General features: G+C 38.8%; 2 protein-coding genes and 1 long non-coding RNA gene across 3 annotated transcripts; 2 read left to right on the top strand and 1 right to left on the bottom strand.

The window, feature by feature from the left end:
- Positions 1 to 13,224: 13,224 nt before the first annotated feature.
- Positions 13,225 to 14,320, top strand: LOC108945554 (uncharacterized). The gene is made up of 3 exons (XM_070182450.1): positions 13,225 to 13,360; positions 13,417 to 13,842; positions 13,926 to 14,320. Exons 2-3 carry the CDS (start codon positions 13,501 to 13,503, stop codon positions 14,103 to 14,105), a joined length of 522 nt encoding a protein of 173 aa, XP_070038551.1. The 5' UTR covers positions 13,225 to 13,360; positions 13,417 to 13,500; the 3' UTR covers positions 14,106 to 14,320.
- An 84-nt stretch (positions 14,321 to 14,404) lies between these two features.
- On the bottom strand, positions 14,405 to 15,099 carry LOC104098582 (uncharacterized). The gene is made up of 2 exons (XR_686793.4): positions 14,797 to 15,099; positions 14,405 to 14,700 (listed from the first exon to the last, which is right to left on the bottom strand). It is a non-coding gene; the product is annotated as an uncharacterized lncRNA (long non-coding RNA).
- An 834-nt stretch (positions 15,100 to 15,933) lies between these two features.
- LOC104098583 (uncharacterized) lies at positions 15,934 to 20,787 on the top strand. The gene is made up of 2 exons (XM_033656741.2): positions 15,934 to 16,500; positions 20,037 to 20,787. The coding sequence occupies exons 1-2, from the start codon at positions 16,047 to 16,049 to the stop codon at positions 20,537 to 20,539; spliced, it is 957 nt and encodes a 318-aa protein (XP_033512632.1). The 5' UTR covers positions 15,934 to 16,046; the 3' UTR covers positions 20,540 to 20,787.
- Positions 20,788 to 25,218: the final 4,431 nt, after the last annotated feature.

The raw sequence follows: 25,218 nt of genomic DNA, 5'->3' as shown, positions 1-25,218 counted from the left end.
TTGTTTCAACTTCATTATTACTTTTATTACTTTGTAATTTTTGTGGTGATCGTTTCTTATATACCATTCATTGTCTCTACTCTTATTGGTTGACTTGAACTATGGTAGCACACTTGCACAAGCATACACATAGTTAAATCACCCTATCGATTTAAGAAGAGAAAACTTGACGTTGTTGACCATTGCATGTACTCTCGTCTATTTGCCTTCTGTGTGAGAGTTGTTCTCTTAGCACGTGAGTCGTCCGTGCGGTTATGAATTGTAATGTGGGCACAAGATGTCAAATGATTAGGGTTCAAGGATAAGGACCTGTGAGCTGTGATTTTGAGGTTCCATACCTTGTGGAAATGCTCGAACAGATATGGTGTGAAAGCGATTGTTCTTATTGAGTTGTGGCTGGGTTTCCTTTATTTGGTTTTACCGGACTTAGACTGTGTCCAGCTTACTCTACGATATTACTACTTGACTGCTTCCCGTTAAATATTGTTATTATTAGTGTATCATTGCAAGTATTATTTTGTGTTTCTTATCATGCTTAGCTTTATATTAATATTGTTTCTCTACTAGTTCACCTTCACATTTGTTCAAGATGTTTAGTCCGGTAGGTGTCTTGACTGCCCCTCATCACTACTTCACCGAGGTTAGTCTTGATACTTACTGGGTACCGTTATGGTGTACTCATACTACGCTTCTGTATATTTTTGTGCAGATCCAGATGCCACGGTTGGTGTTGATTATTAGCTGGCTGGTCGAGTTTTTGAGACTCAAGGTAAACCTACCGTCGCGTTCACAGGCTTCGGAGTCACCCTCTGATTTTGTATTTGTACTATTTAACTTCCATTTCAAACAGCTGTATTTAAGAATTTTTTTAGTAAACTCAGTAGAGCTTATGACTTGTACTACCGGTTTTGGAAACTGTAAGTTGTGTAATAAGGTTCTATTTCATAATTATTAATTGTTGGTCAAATTCTTCTATTAATTTAATAAGTGTTAGGCTTACCTAGTCTTAGAGACTAGGTGCCGTCCTGACATCCTACTGAGAAACATTTGGGTTGTGACATGTACCCAATAGCATGGGCAGTTATTGACCAAGAAACTAAACATTCTTGTAGTTGGTTCTTAAGTCATCTCATTCAAGATTTGGATCTTGGTCTAGGAGATGGATTAACAATAATGTCTGACATGCAAAAGGTACTATACTAAACACGCTTTCTGTTGCTTATTTCATTTCTGTTGATTGTTCCATTCTGTTTCCTTTTTTTTTAAAGTCTATAAGGGTCTTGTTCCAGCTGTTCAAGAATTACTTCCTAATGCTGAAAGGAGGATGTGTGCACAGCATATTTGGGCAAACTCGCAAAAAAACATGGAGAGGTGAAACAAGAAGAAAAGCTTTCTGGAGATGTGCTAAGGCTAGTTTTGAGGTAAAATTGAAAGAAGAATTTGAACACTTGGATAAACTAGGGCATAACATTTGTGAATCCCTACTTAGTTATAAGGAAAAATGCATAAGTATCCCCTCCCCCTCCCCCAACCTATAGCCGGATTCCCAACTACACACTCTACTTTTGCGGGAATTTTATTACCCCTCCCCCAAACTCTTTTAAAGCAGAATTATTTGTACTCTTAAAGCATATGTGGCAAAGTGTGTGTACCTCACTCTCCTTGGGCGAGTGAGAAACAAGAAAAAATAATTTTCAGATTTATTTATATTTTACTTTTTTACTTTTTTAGTGAGATATATAATTTCTTACTTTTTTTTTCTTTTTTCTTTTTCTTTGTCTTTTCCTTCTTCTCCTCCACTTTGCCATTCCCGTCAATAACATACAGCACTCGCCGGTGACTTTTATGGCCTTCTTCTTTAATTATTTTGGTTAGTCTTCTTTCTCTTTCTCTCCCTCTCAAATTCACAAATCAAATTTTCATAAAACAAAATTATACATATGTGAAGCAAAAACACTTAGATCTGGAAATATCCATCACCGGAAAATCTTTTTTCTGCCGGAAAAAATGAAGTTTTTGAATTTCAAATTGGAAAAAACCTTTTCTTACCCAGTAGACACATATATACTCACATAATTCACTATCACTCTCCTCTTAATCATAAGAGCCACTATTTTTATGCCCCACAATTATCGGTGATAGAAGCCATCCAAAACGTCATCACCACAATAGCCATTTAAAGGCCTCAAGCCTAGCTTAGCAACCAAAAAAACAAGAACGGATCAGGGGCCAAAAATTAGAACATGGGGTGAAACTTTGTTGTTTAGTTTGGTGGTTATGAGAGTAAATGATAAAGAGAAAAGAGAAAGAAGAAAATAAGGGAAAGAAAAGAAAATTAATTTTTTAATAAAATATACACTTGATTAGGGCGTGTAATTCACATCCCAGCAGAAATCTAGTTGTAGTATTTCAAGGGTGGAATTATTCTGTTTTAAAATAGTTTTGGGGGTAATAAAGTCCCCGCAAATGTAGAGTGTGTAGTTAAAAATCCAGTTAAAGGTCAGGGGGATACTTATGTATTTTCCCTAGTTATAATAAAAAGTACTGGTGTAGGGCTTATTTAGTCAAACTGTTAGGTGTGATGTTGTTGAAAAGAACATGTGTGAGACATTTAACTCTTGGATTGTGGGTCCTAAGCATAAATCAGTAATTAGTATGCCTGAAGACATTAGACATAAGATAATGAATAGACATAGGGATATGATCAAATTTGCTGAAACATGGAAGAAAATAAAGAAGTTGGTAAGAGATTAAAAGTGATGTGGAATGCTGATATTGGCTTTGAAATTGAGGAAGGGGAATATAGGTTCATTGTTGACATGGTTAGGAAAATATGTAGTTGTAGACTATGGCAGTTGAGGGTATCCCTTGTGCCCATGTAGTTTGTGCATTATCTCATATTGGGGAAGATCCAAAAGATTATGTTGAGCATTGGTTTAGAAAAGATACATACTTGAATGCTTACAAGTACTTCATTCAACGAATTCCCAATATGAAGATGTTGCTTGAATCAAATAACCCACCAGTCGAGCCACTTAAAGTTAAACCTGTCACGACCCAAAATCCACTATAGGCCGTGATGGCACCCAACATCATTGTTAGGCTAGCCAACACTTAATTATTCATCCTTATTATCTTCGAAATCATAAATTTTATTAAGGAAGTAAGTTTTCGCTTTTAAATCCACGGAAACGTACATAATTAATAGTTTATTAAAAGAAATGAGAGGCGGTTATAATATAAAAATTCATAAGCATCACTAGCATATCCCAAAATCCGGTGTCGCGAGTGCATGAGCCTTCACTAAGGAGTACAATAATAATACAACATCTGTCTAGAATGTAAAGGAGACGAGATAAAATAAATAGTACGATGGAGACTCTATGGACTGCGATGCATAGTCTGAAATGCAGCCCATATAAAGTCTCCTCAACAGCTACGCCTACGCGGCAAGATGGTCACCAAATGAACCTATCAGATCCTGCATATTTAGTGCAGAAGTACAACATGAGTACATAAATCAATGCGTACCCACCAAGTATCTAGCTTAACCCAAGAGAAGTAGTGATGAGGGGTCGATATCGACACTTACTAGAGGTCCAATAAAGAAAAATGATAAATCATAAGCAGATATGAAGCACCACAATAATAATGGGGTAAAACTGTAGGTTACTTGTATCATGTGCCAGTAAGAAACAGATAGGGAAATATCACATAAATTGTCGGGCATCAATGGAAGGATAATCTCGTGAATATTCGAACTGCTAGCAATATAATGCACGATTATGCCGAGGTCGTTCCGCCCAATTTAGAATAATGTGTACACTATCGAGGGTCGAGCGGAATGAACCATAGATGCATCTATTATACTACCAAGGCGTTCTGCCCGTTTCACAAGAAAGGAAGGAAATCATCAAATTACGAGACACGTGCTTACAATATAGTACATGAGCACAAAGTGAATACAACCTTTACCGTTTCTCAAATAATTTGCCAACAACTCAAGGTAATAAGGCTCGACCTAACATATATGCATGTATTTCTAAATCCATTCAATTATAATTTCAATTAATTAAGCCAGCAAGATGGATTCAAGTATTTCAAATATTACTTGGTAAAGTCCTAAGTCCACCCGGACATAAACATACTTTAGCCATGTGCGGACTCTTGTCACTTCGTACGTACATAGCACCCACAACTATAAGCATATAACAATTACATCACCTAGGGGGTAGTTTTCCCCTCACAAAGTTAGACAGGAGACTTACCTCGCTCCGAAGTTCCATAACCGACCCCAAAACCTCTCTAACACCTCAACTCAAAGCCAAACGTTCTGAAACTAGTCAAACAACGTGCAAATCAATCAGAATATACTCCAATGCTTACATTTTAACAATTTATAATGATTCCAACTCCGCTCGAAAAGTCAACCCTCGGGCCCACATGCCCAAATTCAGAAATTTTTCGAAGATAAACTTTACCCATAATATTACGAACTCAAAAATATGATTTATCCCTGATTCCATGTCCAATTTCATGGTAAAAAACCAAAAATACCAATTTCTAGGTTTCTTTCAAAAACTCTTGCAATTTCTACTAATTTCCTTATTTAAATCTACATATAATCCATGTATTTCACTAACATTAGGTTGGAATTACTTACCTTGTAATGGTTGATGAAAATCTCCCCATGAAGCTCTCCAAAAATCTCCCAAGCCAAGAGATAATGAAAGAAAACAGGCCAAATCCCGTATAAAAATCAAGTGTCTAGTGCTGCCTCGCACCTGCGGAACAGTAGCCGCTTCTGCAGCTCCGCACCTACGGAAATTCCCATCTCAGGTGCGATTCCCACTAACCCAGCAAAGTTCGCTTCTACGGACAAAATATCCGCTCATGCGGTCTTGCTTCTGTGGAGCACTGACCGCTCCTGCGGTCCAGCATGAAAGGCCCAGATTCCGCATCTGCGGTGCCTCATTCGCTTCTGCGGATGCGCATCTGCACGCCCAAACTCCGCACCTGCGGCCCTTCGCCTAACTGGACTCCTTCGCTTCTGTGACGACCACCTTCGCACTTGCGTGTCCGTACCTGCGGCCAAACTCATCGCAGGTGCGATAACACCAGACTTCAGCAGCCTTCAGCATTTCCTCAAATCTAAATTTCGATCTAATTTCAATCCGTTTCAAACAAGAGGCCCCCGGGACCCTATCCGAACATACCAACACATTCCAAATCATGATACGAACTTAGTCAAAGCCTCAAATCATGTCGAACAACATCAAAACTATGAATCGATGACCGAAACCTTTCTTTAAATCTTTCAAACATTCAAACATCGTTGAACATGTCCGAATTATACTTAAACATTCCGGAATGATGCCAAACTTTACACACAAGCTACTAATCATAATACAAACCTATTCCAAGGCTCAGAATTTCAAACAGACATCGATAACATCAACATTCACATCGTCAAACTTAAGAAATTCTTAGACTTTCAAAATGCCAACTTTCCATAATAAGCGCCGAAATACTCCTGGACCACCCGATACTCAACCCGAACATACGCCCAAGTCCGAAATCATAATACGAACCTAGTGGAACCTTCAATTCCCGATTCCGAGGTCGTTTACTCAAAAGTCAGACCTTAGTCAATTCTTCCAACTTAAAGCTTCTGAAATTAGAATTTTCCATCTAATTCAACTCTGAACTTCTCGAAATTCGATTCTGACTACGTGTATAAGTCATAATACCTTAAGTGAAGCTACTGAAGGCCTCAAACCACTGAACGGTGCGCTAGATCTCAAAACAACCGGTCGGGTCGTTGCATTCTCCCCTACTTAAACATACGTTCGTCCTTGAACGTGCTAAGGACTGCTCCAGAGTTGTCCAAAATCCCTCTTTAACAACTCGTGCACCCACCCATGCCACCACAATCCATGTGAGCATGTTATCTTGAGCCAGACTAAAGATCCTTCATATAACCTTAGCTAACAAGCTTCAGAACCAAATTCCAACATCCGTAATTTTCCATGAGACCCGGTTCTAACATACGAACACCGCATCAATCACCAGACACTGTACCCAACATGACCATGCTCATCCGATAAAATCACATCATGTACCACATAATTCACTTGACCATAATAACATCCTCTGATCATAATAGCTTCCATTTCACGAATTCGGTGCCTACAATACCCCTAATAATACATATAAGCCCTGTTCCAACTCTAGCAATACTGCCATGACGGAAGATATGTGTAGAAACTAATAACCACCTCCCGAATCAACAAATCATGGAGTCTCTCCTCCTGACATGAACCATTGCCTCATTCTGAACTGAATGACGATGTTTGCTCTTTAATATAACCTATATAACTCTGATCGCACTGATCTCAGGTCCAATAATCTTGTCCCACCCAGTACAAGCTGCATGGGAAATAAGCCACCTCAAACATCGTCTAAAATCTTATGCAGCACCATCAAAGCGCCAACAAGCTACTACTCGAATATAACTCATAAGGAGGAACTAACTCTAATAGGAAATTACCCAGCCCGCGTATCGAATAAAACAGCCGAATAGATGCTATGAACCTACCACAGGGATGAAAAAAAAAACAAGGCACACAAAATAAGTGTAAGGAACTATGCTCAACATCTCACTGTTGAGGCGTGCAACCCGATCCAATATGACACTGTTGCGGCGTGCAACCCGATCCAAACAACATGCCCATGGCAGCGTGCCACCCGATCCAAATAATATACCCGTGGCGGCGTGCCACCCGATTCGCACATAATAATCAAGAAGAAAACACACATCAAGCCGTAATGCTTATACTTACGAAATGCCCGAATATCGACCACAAGCACACCAAGTCCATAATACAAATCATGGAGAGACGGATAGCACCATACACTATGAAATCCAAGCACAGCTAAGGTGCGTTAAATGACCTACATCTAGATAGCTATCGTGCTCATATAACACCATAAGCTACACTAGACCTCAAAACCCATATGGCACATAGAGATTACACGGAATAGCTGACGACGGGAATAACATCCTATGCCCGACGACTCCTCCGTAAGCAATGCTATGACGAATGAACACATCCGACCTGACGTAGAGCACACATTCACATTAGACTCACCAACGGACCTCAAACTGATTCTAATCATACCATATTGGGTCAATAACCTTCCAAAGATCTACAATGGACCTATTCATGACACACACGAGCAGTCGTCCACTCCGGACCAAACTCCCACAGTTCACAACCAAAGGAATAGAGCGCCTTCCAAGCATAAACTCTCACATTAATGACACTACAAAAATTCTCCATACTTGGTTTCAATATTTAACAATCAAGTCACTAACATGTCACACTTATACATATCCCACGATCTTCCACCCAGGTAGCAAAGTCTGCACATCCATACCACCAACAGTACTAATTCTGTAAAGCAAATCAAGAATCCGCAAATCAATACAATAAGCCTCTTACACAGAACGTCGTTCTCAGGTGACACTATAGAAAATGCCAGCCCACTCTGAACATCTGAATTCTCCCCTGCTCATCCGAGCTCGTGACATTCTTGTCAACACCGAGCCACAACCTTGATCCTCAACTTTCAAATTCTCATGCCGCTCACTGCACCACTGAACTACTAATAGAATAAACACTTCATTGGCTAGAAACCTTTTACTTAGCTCATTTTAGAATAACCAATGCAACACGCAACTGAATTCCCAAGCCGCAGAAAATACAAACCTCAAGTCGTGATCTAAACTGCCATGACTCTTCCGGAATCCATCTACACCACAAGGACATTTGAATTAAATACCTCCCAAATCAATCAAGTTATGGTGGTTGTCGAGCTGGCACGCACAACCACAAACCACATGTATAACTTCACACGTCGAAGGAACTGATCATTGCCACAATCATGTTGATTCTGCCATTACTAACTGACCCCACATCTTCTAATTTGATCTTAACTTGCCATAGAAATAATAATAATAGCTCCATTCAAAAATGTAACTAAACTCAACAACACTCATCCCGGGTGACCCAATTCACGATACCACATTGTCTCAATACCCATGAACCACCTCATACCCTCCCCACGCGCTCAATAACATCTCCAACTGGTACACCCATTCTGAAAGATCTCCTGCTAATCCAAAACTATTTCTCCCACTTCTCTAATACTGTCCCGAAGACCCGATGATAACATCAAAAGTTCCCCAAGTATTCTTCACACTCTGCTGCAAATCCTGGTCTTCAGTCATATAACAAGCCCAAAAGTCTTTAGACACCGCTCCTACATTCTTGAACCCATTAGAACCATTGTTAAGAGTCACCAACTCTAACTTGGTCCCAAATATATAACCCAATCCTAGTGCGATGTTAGCACATAAACACTCCCAAAGGAGCAGCCGGATAAATTCCTTTCCTCGTACATCACATCCATAATAAGCACAAACTCTAAGTCTTCCCAAAAACCTACACATGAATCGATAAGGAGAAATATAGCACACACTCATCAAGTTCTTTGATCGAATTACCCCTGATGTTTTCTTTTCTTAGTCATAAACAACCCACAAATGCACTGATAACCAGAAACTACACAAGCCGACAACCATGCGATCCAATCGTAGACGGTGAGCTCCCCCACTTAGCTTTAAGCTACTACCTCATAAATCTATAACCCCCAAAGATTCCCCTTCTCAATCACCATGATCTCGCACCGCCAACCTGCCAAATCTCTTGTAGTCTCTTGTTAAACTTTTCTTGAACATTCTAAATCATCGGCCACAATCGCATTTCGACCTTTTGTTGGTAGTAAGTAGAGCTCTTCGTAGAAACTTCATCAAAATCATGCAACCGCCAACCTGCTCACAGGAGATAGTCCACCTGTGGAATTCTATAACGACATCTCCCAACGACACTGCTCGGGGTACAACTACCACGAAATCAGTAAACCCTCCTGAGCCGATGCTCGTCCACCAATTGTATAAGTCTGTTCATTCCCCATTGTCATCAACTGAAAGTCCGACAATACATTCCAAACTCAGAGTCACGTTTCACACCTCTTCATTTCCAGGAAACTCCTCTTTGCCATAATCAAGCTTCCTCCATCCAACAACCACCATCCCAAATGAAATGCATAGGCTTACTCATTATCCACCATGATTCCCAAATCGCTCTAAACTTTCCTCAAGGCAAGTGGCTTTCCTACCATAGAATCCATATGTTATTCTGCCACTCTCACTTCGGTTAAATCACCTCCTTTAAGCAACTTCTCGATCTATGCTCTTCATACTTGACCTGCTAGTAATTTGACCACCACGAGACACCTCCCTCCATGTCCTTCCTCACCCTTCACTGCCCAAGTGTTGCCTCAAATCAAAATCCTTCTCTATAGCACCTGAACTAATAAATTACTACCAACTCTAAACCTCCTCGAAGATCATCTTTCTCGAGCCATCAACTTTTGAAGCACCGGTTCGATTCTGAAATCGCTACACACCACCATCTCTGACAATTGCTTCTTAGACACAATTTCACCACACTCTTCCCCGAAGGCAAATCAAAGAAGACCATAACACCGGCGAACCTTAATACATTCAAACAAGGACAACGACACCACATCACAAAAAAAATTCCACCACGCTCAGAAATATCAAGTCTCGTTACTCCATCAACCAAACCTGAACATCCATAGTCCGATTGCCCTTTCTCCGCTGGAATTAGATGTCGAACCTCTAAACCATGAACTGAGAAATCATCCTTTCGAGTCATTCACTGCCGCAATCAATAAATAAGCACCCTACCATTACACCAACATTGTACAATAACAATGCATGAACATCATAGCAACCTGTGCATAGCCTCAAAACCATAAGGAATACAGATATTGAGCCGAAACGACAGAACATTCTTCCGCAAGGCGACGATAATAGCCCGCCCAAACATACATGGAAAAATATCTTGCACCACGTCTGCAGTACCACCACAACTCCTCGACGCCCAATTGATAGCAAGAGCTTCACGTCGCATAAGATTGGGTAGGAAAGAAATAAAGGCATAAACCTCAAAGGAATCAAATTGCACGATTGGGAATCAATAAAGAAAGTGCTCCTAACAGCCTTGTAGCCTCTCGAAGATAAGTACAAACGTCTCTGTACCAATCCACAAGATTCTACTAGACTTGCTGATGACTCGTGAGACCCAAGTGAACCTAACGCTCTGTTACCAAGCTATCACGATCCAAAATTCACTATAGGCCGTGATGACACCCAACGTCGCCGTTAGGCTAACCAACACTTAATTATTCATCCTTATTACGTTCGAAATCATAAATTTTATTAAGGAAGGAAGTTTACGGTTTTAAATCCACAAAAACAGATATAATTAGTAGTTTATTAAAAGAAATGAGAGGCGATAATAATATATAAATCTGTAAGCATTACTAGCATATCCCAAAATCCGGTGTCACGAGTGCATGAGCCTTCACTAAGGAGTATAATAATAATACAACATTTGTCTAGAATGTAAAGGAGACGGAATAAAATAAATAGTACGATGGACTCTGTGGACTGCGATGCGTAGTCTGGAATGCAGCTCACATGAAGTCTCCTCAACAGCTACGCCTACCCGCTAAGATGATCACCAAATGAACCTGTCAGATCTTGCACATTTAGTGCAGAAGTGCAGCATGCGTACGTAAATCAACGCGTACCCAGTAAGTATCTAGTCTAACTCCGGAGAAGTAGTGACGAGAGATCGACATCGACACTTACTAAAGGTCCAATAAAGCAATATGATAAATCATATGCAGATATGAAGCACCAAAATAATAATGGGGTAAAACTGTAGGTTACATAACCTTCCAAAAATTTCTTTTAAAGATATATATATTTCTTAGTCTCGTATTCTATCTCAACAGCTCAAATGTATCATGTGCCAGTAACCAACGGATAAGGAAATATCACATAAATTGTTGTGCATCAATGGAAGGATAATTTCTTGAATATTCGAACTGCTAGTGATATAACGCACGATTATGCCGAGGTCGTTCGACCCGATCCAGAATAATGTGTACACTGCTGAAGGTCGAGCGAAGTGAACCATAGATGCATCTATTATACTGCCTAGGCGTTCGGCCCACTCCACAAGAAAGGAAGGAAATCATCGAATTATGAGACACGTGCTTACAATATAGTACATGAGCACAAAGTGAATACAACCCTTACCGTTTCTCAAATAATTTGCCAACAACTCAAGGTAATAAAGCTCGGCCTAACATATATGCATGTATTTCTAAATCCATTCAATTATAATTTCACTTTATTAAGCCCGAAGGATGGATTCAAGTATGACACTTACCTCGCTCCGAAGTTTCATAACCGGCCCCAAAGCCTCTCTAACACCTCAACTCAAAGCCAAACATTCCGAAACTAGTCAAATAACATGCAAATCAATCAGAATATACTCCAATTCTTACATTTTAATAATCTATAATGATTCTCAACTCCGCTCGAAAAGTCAATAAAGTCAACCTTCGGGCTCACGTGCTCGAATTCAGAAATTTTTCGAAGATAAACTTTATCTATAACATTACGAACTCAAAAATATGATTTATCCCTGATTCCATTTCCAATTTCATAGTAAAAATCCAAAATACTAATTTTTAGGTTTTTTTCAAAAAAGTTTGCCATTTCTACTAATTTGCATGTTTAATTCCAAATATAATCCATGTATTTCACTAACACAGACAAGAGTGGGTTGCTCTAGTGGTGAGCACCCTCCACTTCCAACCAAGAGGTTGTGAGTTCGAGTCACCCCAAGAGTAAGGTGGGGGAAGTTCTTGGATGGAGAGAGCCGAGGGTCTATCGGAAACAGCCTCTCTACCCCAGGGTAGGGGTAAGGTCTGCGTACATACTACCCTCCCCAGACTCTACTAGTGAAATTATACTGGGTTGTTGTTATTGTTGTTGTTGTTGTTGTTGTTGTTGTATTTCACTAACATTAGGTGGGAATTACTTACCTTGTAATGGTTGATGAAAATCTCCCCTTGAAGCTCTCCAAAAATTTCCCAAGCCAAGAGAGAATGAAAGAAAACGGGCCAAATCCCATATAAAAATCAAGTCTGCCCAGCACTGCCTCGCACCTGTGGAACAGTAGACGCTTCTGCGGCTCCGCATCTGCGGAAATTCCCTTTGCTGGTGCGGTTCCCACTAACCCAGCCAAGTCCGCTTCTGCCTACAAAATATCCGCTCCTGCGGTCTCGCTTCTGCGGAGCACTGACCGCTCCTGCAGTCTAGCATCAAAGGCCTAGATTCCGCATCTACGATGCCTCCTCCACTTCTGCGAATGCGCATCTGCGTGCCCAAACTCCGCACCTGCGGCCCTTCGCCCAGCTGGCCTCCTTCGCTTCTACGATGACCTCCTTCATACCTGCGTGTCCGCACCTGCGGCCAAACCCATCGCATGTGCGATGACACCAAACTTCAGCAGCCTTCCGCATTTCCTCAAATCCCAATTTCGATCCAATTTCAATCCGTTTCAAACCCGAGGCCTCCAGTACCCCATCCGAACATACCAACACATCCCAAATCATGATACAAACTTAGTCGAAGCCTCAAATCACGTCGAACAACATCAAAATTATGAATCGACGATCGAAACCTTTCTTTAAATCTTTCAAACATTCAAACTTGGCCGAGCGCGTCCGAATTCTACTTAAACATTCTGGAATGATGTCAAACTTTACGCACAAGTCACGAATCACAATACAAACCTATTCCAATGCTCAGAATCCCAAACGGACATCGATAACATCAAAATCCCCATCAAGTCAAACTTACGAAATTTTTAGACTTTCAAAATGCCAACTTTTCATAATAAGCAGAAATACTCCCGGACCACCCGACACTCAACCCGAACATACGTCCAAGTGCTAAATCACCATACAACCTAGTGGAACCTTCAATTCTCGATTCTAAGGTCGTTTACTCAAAAGTCAAACCTTAGCCAATTCTTCCAACTTAAAACTTTCGAAATTAGAATTTTCCATCTGAATCAACTCTGAACTTCCCAAAATTCGATTCCGACTACATGTACAAGCCATAATACCTAAAGTGAAGCTACTCAAGGCCTCAAACCATTGAACGATGTGCTAGAGCTCAAAATGACAGGTCGGGTCATTACAAAACCAATGCCTGGTAGACACAAGAGATGTAGGAGAAAGGACAAAGATGAAGCAAGAAAAATGAAATGGGGAAAAGCATCAAAGAAAGGAGCCAAGATGACATGTTCTAATTGCCACCAAAGTGGCCACAATAAAAAAAAAGGTGAAAATCAGGGGTATGTAACGTTCGTCTTCTAACCTTTGTTTTTCTAATTATAGCCTCAAGAAAGACGAAGAACAACAACTGAAGTAATACCAAACAGTCAACCTGCTACTCAACAATCTAGTAATACTACTGAAGCAATGCCAATGAGACTACCTAGTATCCGACATTCCAGTGTTTCTTCTTCTTTGTGTCAAGATACTACAAGAGTTAGAAATAATATTTCTACTGGGAGAGGCAGAGAGAGAGGACTAGGAATAGGAGTTGGCAGAGGAAAAGGAAGGGGAACTGGTATAGAAAAGGGGAAGGGGGCTGGTTATGATTCAACAAGTACAACAGTTAGTGCACCTACTGGATTTGCTATTGTTGCTTCTTTTCATGCTGCTACTAAATCTGTTTATGTTGTTGTTGGGAAAAAAAGAACAAGAGAACTGGGATTTGGCATTTACACAGATACACAATCTGGAAGACAAGTTCTTAATGTAAACTCTTTCACATTTCTATATGCTAGCTATTTCATAAGTTATTAATAGATTGCCCAATAGATATCACTCTAAATTTACAGCCCGAAACACTAAATGAAAGAGTCATCTCTAGTGGGAGACAATTAAAGAATGCATCACTTACCAATATTGATCTCGGATTCAAGCCATCTAGATTGAAATGGGAGGGAAAAGCTGCTATTACTGAAAACCAACTTCAACAACAAAAAGAGATGCAAATGAAAAAGAAAAAGGCTCATTAGAGAAGATTTCACTTTATGTAGTTTGTTCAAGTGTTTTGTCTGATTTGGTTTTCATGAACTTAAAACTGCAGTTTTAGTTATTTGCTATTAAAGCAATATTTTAGATGTATATTTGACATTTTATTTTGTGACTATTGCCTTGGTTTGAGCAATGAAATTTGCAGTTTATTCTACAAATTGTATTTGCATTGGTAGAGTTTATTATATAGTTTGTATTTGTGTCTTGTAGCTGTGGTTGGGGAGAACATTAGTCATGTCAAATTTTTGCTGAAATATTAGTCCAAAAGTGGTTCAACTTGTATTCATCTATGTTTCTTACATTACAACATTCAAAAGAGCTACTGGTTTACATAACTGCCAATACACAAAAGAGCTCCTTCAACCAACTAAATTTCAACATGCATAGCAAATATTATATAAGAAACTCTCTAACAATCCCAGCGAGTATCACAATGACCAGCAACATTCTGTACTTTCTCCTTATCTTCTTCTTTTCTTCGTCGTGTTTTTTGATCCTCTTCAAAAATTCCCAAATTACGATCCTAACTTGTTCAGGAAATTCATCTTCAAACCACTTAAAATACTTACACCCTTCCTGTAAAATAATAAGAAAGGTCCATAAAAATGGAGTCTTGGCCAACCAATTTTGAAGAAACAAAATAGGCACAAAAAAAGTTTAAAAATTACTTACTCGACCATATTGGCATCCCAGATACTTGCGACCTAGGTTATTTTGTGACCACGAAATCATCAATTCTGCCCTTTTATCGCAATGACAATACAAGGTGCCTGCCATTTTTGATAATGCTTCGTAATAGAGAAAGAGGGAATATAGAAGTAGGAAAAGGTCGGGGAAGAATGGGGATTTAGGTTTAGGAATTAGAGAATTGGGATAAATATAAAAGGAATTCATTAAGGATATAATAGTAATTTTGCAATTTTTTAACTGTTACAACCAAGAAAAATTTAACCTAACGTGCTGCCTAGCGTTTGTATCTCACTCGAGTTGCTATGTCAGAGACGTGTGTTTACTTGACACAATAAAACCAAACATAAAGTGTCTATATGGTCACTTGATAAGTTGGAGTGTGTGATAGACATTCGGGGCCAACTTTAGGTGTCTCTTTATGTATTTTGCTGATATGATAATATAAATATTTTTACATTATCAATGCATATAACTTAAAACTCTTGTAAATACGATAAGTCATTGTCGATTTTTCGAATAGCTTACTCAACATAGTTTAATATACAGCAAATGGCCAAATATACCCCTATACTATGAGAAGGTTTAAATATACCATTTGTTATACTTTGGGTCCAAGTATAACCCTGCCGTAATACTATTGGTTCAAATATACCCCTCTGTTAAGTTTGTCCAAGGTGGACATCCAACGCTACGTGACACTCGTATTGATGAGGTGAATGCTACATGACATACCATCTCAGCGCCCCTAATCTATATATAAAAGACTAAAATTTGAAATACAATATTTTTCTTGGTAGCGGTAATGGTGGGAATAGTGGTGGAGGTGACGAAAATTTTAGTGGTGGAAAAAAATTAGAAGGGAGGGATAAAATGGGTTAGGCGCGCTGAGGTGACAAGCCATGTGGTATCTACTCGTCAAATGTTAGTGCCATGCTGCATTAGATGTCCAGTTTGGACAAACTTAACAGAAAAAAAGGTATATTTAAACCAATACTATAACAACAATTTTATATTTGGACTGAAAGTATATTTAAACCTTTGTCATAGTATATGTGTACATTTGACACTTTTCCTTTTAATATATCATTATTATTCATGTACTACTAATAATTTATTAATCATACAGTTCACACTATTATCTCAATTCTTCTTCTTAACTGTTCTTCAGCTGCTCTTCTTCCCCTGCAGCTATGTCACACTTCCGGCGTTAGATTCAAAAAATTAGACCTCAAATGGAGAAGAGCGGTGGTTCACTGCGGACGCGTTCACAGGTGGCGCCTGACTGGACGTTACACGAGTCACTGACCCTAGTGAACGAAATGAAATCAACCCAAATTGAATGCGGCAATACGCTAGCGTCTTTCCAGAAATGGCAATCAACGGTGCAAAATTGCAACTCGCTGGGCGTGAATCGGAGCCTGAATCAGTGCAAAAGGCGGTGGGAATTTATGTTGGAAAATTACAATAAAGTTAAGCCCTGGGAAACGGCGTACTGGACGACGTCGTTTGATAGGGATAGGAAGAGTGAATTGGGTTTACCGGAGGACTTTGATTTCGAGTTGTTTAGTGCTATTGGTAGGTATTTGAGTTTATTACAGGGTGAGGATGGTGGCGGTGCTGAAACTGACCCGGATTCTGACCCGGAAGCCCAGCAGGCTCAAGGAAACAATTCTTTCTTGGAAATTGGTACTATTTCTGCTCTCGAATTTAGTCATGATTTTTTAATTGAATCTTATTATATAGTTTAGTTGACATTTGAGTTCAAACTACTGTGTGAATAATTGTTGTTTAGTTAACATCTGAAATTAATCAGGATTTCTCACTAGTTCTTATTTGGAAAATTTGGAGATATTAGATGTTATACTAAAATACATCAATTTATAAAGAATGTCGCAGGAGAAATCTTTTCAGAAGCAAAACCAATGTGGATTGAGGTTTCTCGTAGTAACACTTGGAGCGTACTCAAATCTAGATTAAGACACTCATAGGTCAAAGTTGATACCAAAAAAAAAATTAGATTTTTTTAAAATGAAGATTATGAAGCTGGATAAACTTTATCCCACAAAATTTGAATTAAAACGATTGAACTATTTGATGGTTTCTATCTCAATAACCTTTTTGATGGCCTTCGATGGTGTAAAATGTGGTTAAAGACTAACTTAAGCCTAGATTGTGATTATCTCAAGCCTGATCATGTTTCTAATGATATGAACTGATAACTGAAACTCAAAGGAACAAAGTTTAAAGTGGAGGGATAAAAGCTTTTGGGGAAGCAATTTCTTCGGACAGAAGAAGATTATGTAAACACTTACTCGAGATCTCACTTATCAGATTCCATTGTGGAAGACACAATATTTTCTGCAGCCAAGCTAGCATTATCTATCAATGAAGAGTGCAGCTTGGTACTGTGGGGATAGACATATCACTATTCATTTTATGAACTTAGATTGATGATATGCTGAATTTTAAATCATGTTTAGTTGGGAGATTCTATCGGAGAGCTGAAAGGTTGATACAATGCTAGTGTGGGTCCCGCCAACATGTAATGTAACTGCTGTGTGACAGTATTCTCAACGGATGATACTCTACTCCTATTTCAAGTTCCAATGAAATTTGCAGAAATGGTGTTAAAATCTGAGAGTATACGGTTCATTTACGCTTTGTTATTGCTGAACTGCTAGTCTTTTCAAATGGGATGTTTGGATCTACGAAGGAGAATGATGGTAGTGAGTTTGTTTGTAATATCTCTCCATTTATGACATGCCTGAGAACTTTACTGACTGATCTCCAAAATTTGTGGATAAGGATTTCCCCATCCCTATACGATTAATGTAGACTTGTAGAGGCAAGATCGTCATTTAAGAATGAGAGAAAAGATGCCATAGCTGAGTACAGTAGCTTCTGTGATTTGTTGGTGAAAGGATTGAAGTTGAGAAAGCAATTTGAGGCATTTGGTGAAACTAAGGCTGAAAATAGTTAGACCAGCCTCCGGAATAGGAATGGGAATAAAGACCTCTCCTCTGATGCCGAAAACTAAAACGGAGAAGAAGATGATTAGCAACATTAGTGTAACAGAATATGAGAGGGATTAGTAATGGTTCCGCTTCGTCTGCTGCAGATGTTCCTCCTACAACCTCTGTCCTTTCTTTTAGATGAATCTTCTACTGCACGGGAGTCTTAGCTGGTCGTTGTCGGGTTGGCCCCTAGGGCACTATTTGCCTTGGGAGTGGTTTGGCCATCAAGTTGCTTTGTGGGGTAGGGGACCAGACTGATGAGTGCTGTGGTTGTTGTGTGCAGGGTATGTGACACCCCCAAGCAATTTACTTGAGAATATTGTCACCCATCAGTATAAATGGACTGCCACCATTGGTCCAACATCTGGTTATTTTAAGAGTTCTTCCACAGCTCTACTGTGCCAGGTAAATATGTTGATAAATTTGGAGGAACATTATAACAAACCTCAATTAGTTTGGGATTGAGGCATAGATAATTGATTGGTTGATTGATGTGTGTGCTTGATTTATAGGCACACACAAGTAGAAATGAGGAAACTATTGTCTCGTATTGACTGAAGTCATTGACTAGAGGAATTGATAAATCTTAGAATACTGTTATTACGTGCTATAAACACACATGTCGAGATGAGGAACCTTTTTTCTTGTAGTGAAGATCATTGACCGAAGGGCACGTTGATCTTAGAATTGAATCAACTTTTTGACTCTTTAAACCTTTATTATAATTAAAATTATTCCACTATGATTAGGATCATTGACTTCGAAGGTGTTTTATGGGCACGCCCTAGGATGTGTCTCTAACGAAGCGTGCTTGTGACACGCCTTGGAGTGGCAGTGACAGACATATGTCTCGTGAGACGTTTTCTCCAAGGGTTTGGTCATATGCCTAGACGCGCCTAGCTCCTTTAAGCGAGGTGAGCGCCTTGCTAGACCCTTTGGGAAGAGAAGGATGACAATCATAAACGGAATAGTCCAAGTATACATTATTTAAGACTTAGTTTAGAAAGCAAATTATAAAATACAACCTTATCTAGTTGCTCATAAGAAAAATATAGGTGTCTAGAACGTGGCTGGTCAGAGTAGCAACTGCAAACAGCGCGTAATAGGAGCGGCGGCAACTGGAATGATTGACAGTAACGGTGGCAACAAGAGCCAACAAGCAGAGAGAAACCAAATGTAGAGGCAGCGTCTTATGAGTCTGAAGTGAAGATATTTTACGAAGAAGACAAGAAAAACATACTTTGGTCTTAACTTATCCAACTCTAATGGGTTATTGGCTTGGAAAAGAACGAATTGGATCTTAAGAGACGAAGAAGGCGCTCACCCTTGTTGTACAAATGGGTTATATAGTTTTTCACTTTTGAATAATAAGCCATTGGGTATCCAACTTTTGTAGAAATAATCCATAAAAAGTGTTGACCAAAAACTAGTATTTTGGTTAAGAATGATTCTATTGCGATTTATTTGCTTAAAAGGAAAAAGAAAATGTCATATTTTTATCTTCTGATTATTCTTTATTCTTCCCTTATCAAAAAACAAATAATTTTATCTTATGATTAGATTTTTATATTGTATTTCGTATGCTTTCTACAACTTTTTTTGGAAATTTCTAAAATATTTATGTGTTTTAAACATTTACAAAATATTAAATCCAAGGTGTAAAGTAAACTGCTTTGCACCGCACCAGACGCCTTTTAAGACATTGATTAGGATAATGAGTATTTTATTTCTGGGTAAGCTTGGTAATTACGTCACCAACCTCTCCTCCATTAATGAATGATAGGTGTTGATTCCTGGGAATGCAAATGTCGACATTCAGTTCACTACCATGGTGGTGATTCTTTGTTCTCTCGTTGCATTCTTCATTTAAGTGAACAGATGAACTTGTCGTTTTATCTTCTGGTTTCTGATGCCTGATTTAGTACAAAATGACTTGCTGAATTTTGTCATTTTGCAGAACTAAAAGACTGCAGATCTTCACATGACAAAAAGACTGCAGATCTTTATCATTGTAGTACCATTCTAGATTTAATTAGCATACTGATCATTCTTGCACATGACACGACAAACTTTTTGGCGAAATCATCTTTCCTTACATAGTGTAAGGTATACCACAGAGAAAGAAGAAGTAAAAAAGAAAAGCAATATCTTGAAATGAAAATTGACTTTTCAGTATCAGCTAAATGTGTTACATTCTTGTATCATCAGGTCTTAAAAGGCAGCGCCAAAGGACGAAACCACGAAAGTTCAAAATGGAGGAAAGGTTGAATCCATGGAGACGCATCTTAAATGAAAACAGGAAATATGAGCAATCCATGGTGGGGATAAAGCATGAAGCTAGCGTAGATGCAAAGTTGGAAGCCCCAGGTCATGAGAAATCCAGCTTACCGATAAAGCGTGAGACATCCAGTCCGGAGGAAAAGGTTGAACTTCCAAGCCTTAGCCTGGTCAATACGGTAAAGGCTGAGCAGATTAATGTAGATAATCCAGAAGAAATGATGGCTGCAACTCTTAGGGAAAGTGCAGAATTAATCACTGCAATAATCGAAGGAAGTCCGATGGATGATAGAGATTGCAGACTTGCTGATTTGAAGAATTTTGAGGCTGGACGTGTTCATTTGATCAGAAGTCAAGGCAACCAACTTATTGAATGTCTCGGAAAAATTTCAGACACCCTTAGCCAGCTTTGTGATTCAATTCACAAAAAATAACTAACTTTAATAGTTTAAGCTTTGTGATTCAATTCACAAAAAATAACTAACTTTAATAGTTTAGCGTTTTCCATTATGGTACGCTTTGTAATGTGACGACTAATCAGCTGCTTTTACTTCTATCTTCATCGATGTAATGATGAGATAACTCGGATTGCAGGAAATTCTGATATTTGTTGATTCTTCTATGAGAGATACAAGAAATCCAAGGTGCTCTTTGCATTATATAATAGTGACACTTCCGGACACTTGAGGTTTTGTGTAATGTATGTAGACAGTGTGCTCGTGTCCCCTCCCCCCCCCCCCCCCCCCGCAAAAGATTGCCTCCATCATTTTCTGTGTTCGTTCATTGTCAAACATAGCTGCAGTTCGTCCCTCCCCTTATCCTCTCAATTTTAGTGGTCTTCTGGTTGCAGTTGAAGGTAAAAGCATAACAGCAATAAAAAAATGGAATATGATCTGTAGGATATTGCTTTTTGCTTTTCGATAACTCTGTCTTAGATATCTATCAGGTCTGATTAAATTTTTTACAAAGCTCTCAAATGTTAAAATGATGCAATGTTAGAAGATGCAGAATGCTGGGCTAAACTATCGACTTCAAAAATGAAGAAATTTGAAGGATAGAGAGTTTTGTATTTGTCAAATACTTTGTTTCAATTTTTATGGTAATGTTTAACTGGGCACAAAATTTAAGAAGCAAAAAAGATCTCTTGTCATTAGGAGTAAAATAGAAAGTCTAAATTTAAAAGCCTATCATTGTTTTTGTAAGATGGAAGGCAGAGAATATTTAGGGGAACGGGGTTCTAAAAGTCGAAACGACCGATTGGATCCTTACATAGGTGAACCTTCAAAAATTCTTTCCTACATATTCTCTCTTTCCTGTTGTCTCAATTACTTCATTAAATTACACTTATATAGCTACAATCTTAAAGTATACTCATGAAAGTACGAACACCTGAAGCTAAAACCTTGAGGAACCAAGACTAAGGGGACAAAGCATCTTGAAGTTAAATCCTAGAAGTCCTCAAAATGTGATTATATAGTACATTATATTTAATTGTAACAAAGATTGAGGAGACAAAGTGTCACCACCCAAAATCTCAATACTAGGCAAGCCGACAATTTCAATAAACCACCATATCTTTTAAGTTTAAACAACATAATATATAAATTCAGTGAAAGAAATCTCACAAATACAGATATAAACACTCATAAAATCCGGTGTCACTGAATACATGAGCATATAAAATGAATACAAAGTCTAACTCACAAAACATTGTCTAAAAGTATAGAACAACACAATAATTGAAAGAAAGAAAGTCAAGGTCCGCGGACTCCAGACAACTACCTTGATAGTCTCCAACTGATAGCATTCTGAGATCTAACGGTTGCCGTGTCCGAAAGTACCTGGATCTGCACACGAGGTGCAGAGTGTAGTATGAGTACAATCAACTCAATAAGTAACAAGACTAACCTCTGAGCTGAAATTAGTGACGAGCTCCGCAGGTACAATCCAGTATAAATAATGGTACAGAAATGTAGGCATGCTTTCAAGTTCAATAGTTAAACTCACTACTAGTGAAATAGATCAATACTGCATGATATGAGGAATATGACATCTCAGTGGAAAGACCTCATGTAATACTGGTCCCTAATCATTCGGTCACTCGGTATTGTTTATGGCCAATCCAGCCCATGGATATTCCATCCCGTATATATATACACATCGACTAACAGTTAGTCACTCAGTACCGTATAAGGCCAATCCATCCCTGGGGTAATTTATTCCCCAAATATAAATGATACGGACAAGATCCATGTCCAGAAAAAAATTATCACAATATAAATAAGGCAAGTTCATGCCCTCGGAAGTCTATCCCGAATATATAATCATCTACACTCACTGGGGGTGTATACAGACTCCGAATGGGCTCCTTTAGCCCAAGCGTGATATAAAGCCGATATGGCCTACTACAGGCGGGCAGTCCCAATCCGTATAATAATAAAGCCTATAAGACCTGCTACAGGTGGGCAGCCCCGATCCATATAATAGTAAAGGTTATAAGGCTTGTTGCAGGCGGGCAACCCCGATCCATTTAATAATAATATATATAAAGCCAATATGGCCTGCTACGACGCGCAACTCGATCCCATAAATATCCTTACAATGAATAAATATGACTGAGTATGAAATGTACATTTTTAAAATAATTAATTTAACAGCAACACGACCCCATGGGTCCCAAAATATCGGCACGTAGCCTAAACATGATCTTTAATAAGAGCCTCAACTCAATTTCACTAACACGTGGGAAATGTTGAGATAATTACATGATTCTTTAATTTTTACAACTTCACAGAATTAATCAAGTCACAATTTTAATGGTGCACGTCCACACGCTAATCAACTATCGTGTGCGTCACCTCCAAACAATTTATATAATACCAATTCGGGGATTCATACCCTTAGAACCAAGTTTAGAAGTGTTACTTACCTCAAACCGTATAATTTCTTACTCCGGTATGCCCTTGCCTCGTGAATTGGACTCTGAAAGCCTCATATTTAGCCACAATTAATTCGATTCAGTCAAACAAAAATATAGGAATTTATTCTATATGAAGATACAAAATTTTAACAAAATTTGAATTTTCACCCAAAAATCGCCCGTGGAGCCCACGTCTCAGAACTCGACAAAAGTTACAAAATCCATAAGCTCATTCAACCACGAGTCTATCCATTATGCTCTGCCATGGATTTGAGCTGAATAGAAGAGAATCCCTAGAGCTGAATAGATTGCCAAAGCAGAAAATGAAGTTGGAATGAAATGGAGGGAATATTCCAGAAGATTCAACTGAAATCTTACTATTGCAATCCAACTGTACATGTATATGTAGGAAAACAAAAATAGAACTAACTCAAACACTAGATACAGTTAACTAACTCTACCACTTATCATAGTAAGCTTAAGTTACAACCAATTAACTACCTAACCAGGGTAAGAACAAATTTTCAACTCCCAGCTTGCTCAATAGATGATAATGTGGGGTCTTCCCAAGTCCTTTGGTAAGTAAACCTGTAACTTGGTCTTTGGTACTAATATGATGAGTCTGAATGAGACCTTGCTGCAACTTCCCCCTCGCAAAATGACAGTCGATGTCAATACGAGAAATATTGGATTGGAAGCTATTTGTATAGCTTCTTTACTGTCACAAAAAAGGTATATGGACAATGTCACACTATGCATATTCCTTAAACAGCCCCACAAGCCAGGATAGTTCAGCCACTATTGAAGCCATGCTTCTAAACTCTGTCTTTGCTAAACTTCTTGACATTGTGCTTTATTTCTCTGATTTCCAAGAAATCGAAGATTGCCCATACTTCACAATGTATCTTGTGACTGACTTTCTGGACTGTGGACAGGCTGCCCAGTCTGAGTCACTCTAAGCAACTAAAGTGTAAGCTTGCGCATATGACATCAACAACCCCCAAACCTGGAGCATTCTTCACATATTTGATGACTCTTATGGCTGCATTCATGTGTGGCCTTTTAGGTTTGTGCATGAATTGGCTTAGAACCTGAACCATATAGGCTATATCAGGTTTGGTCATGGTAAGATATAACAACCTTCCTACTGGCCTTTGATAAGGTTCAACATCTTCCAGTACACTGTTTTCCTCATCCTTGGTCTGTGTAGCTTCTTCAAACTCTACTGATGTTAGCTTCTAATTAACTTCTAGTGGTGTAGACACTAGTTTTGCTCTCCCTTGATACCAAAACCCTGAGGAAGCTACATATATACATCTTCAAAGAGATCACCTTGCAAGAAGGCATTGTGTACATCTTTTTAGCTACATGAGAAAAAGTCTCCTTGTTGTCTAAATATTTATTTTGGTTGAAACCTTTGGGTACAAGCCTAGCCTTGAACCTTTTCACTTTTTTATTGGCTTTGTATTTGACTTTATACACCCATTTTTATCCTATAGGAGCCTTACCTTTAGGTAGATCAACTATATCCCAAGTCCTGTTTTCTTTTGAGGCTTGAATTTCCTATTGCATAGCAGTGACCCATCTTGCATCCTTGGTTTTCTCAGAATAATGTTTAGGCTCAACAATAACTGATTGTCTAGTGAGACACTTCACATATGAAGGAGACAATCCATCATAACTCAGATAATTTGACATAGGATATACACAAGAGCTTGTCACACAACCTTGCAACCATCTGGTAGGACCAGTTGTTCTTTGTGACTTTTTGATTGCCATAGGTTTGGGCATCCTCTACATGTGAGGAATATTGAGGAGTGTCAATAACTTGTGATGCAGAAATGTCAAATTGTGCCTCAGGACTCAGTGGTGAATCAACATCATCAAGTGCATTGTCATTAGCAGGTGTAGGTGGAGTCTCCTAAACATCATCATGTACATGTGAAGGTAAATGCTTACCAGTTAATTCAAGAAATGGTAATAAAGGATTAGATAACATCTTTATCGAAAGAAAACACCTGCTCCCTAAATACCATATCTCTATTGATTATAAATTGCTTAGACTGCAAGTCATACAATTTAAAATCCTTTTTTGTGGGTGAATATCCCATAAAGACTCTTGGCAATGCCCTAGCTTTAAACTTGTCTTCCTTACATTTCCAGCATAGCATAAACAACCAAAGACCCTCGGGC

This window comes from Nicotiana tomentosiformis, chromosome 8 (genome assembly GCF_000390325.3).
Source record: "Nicotiana tomentosiformis chromosome 8, ASM39032v3, whole genome shotgun sequence".
NCBI classification, from domain to species: Eukaryota; Viridiplantae; Streptophyta; class Magnoliopsida; order Solanales; family Solanaceae; genus Nicotiana; species Nicotiana tomentosiformis.
The sequence above is the reverse complement of the archived record's forward strand: the minus strand, read 5'-3'. Positions and strand labels throughout refer to the sequence as shown.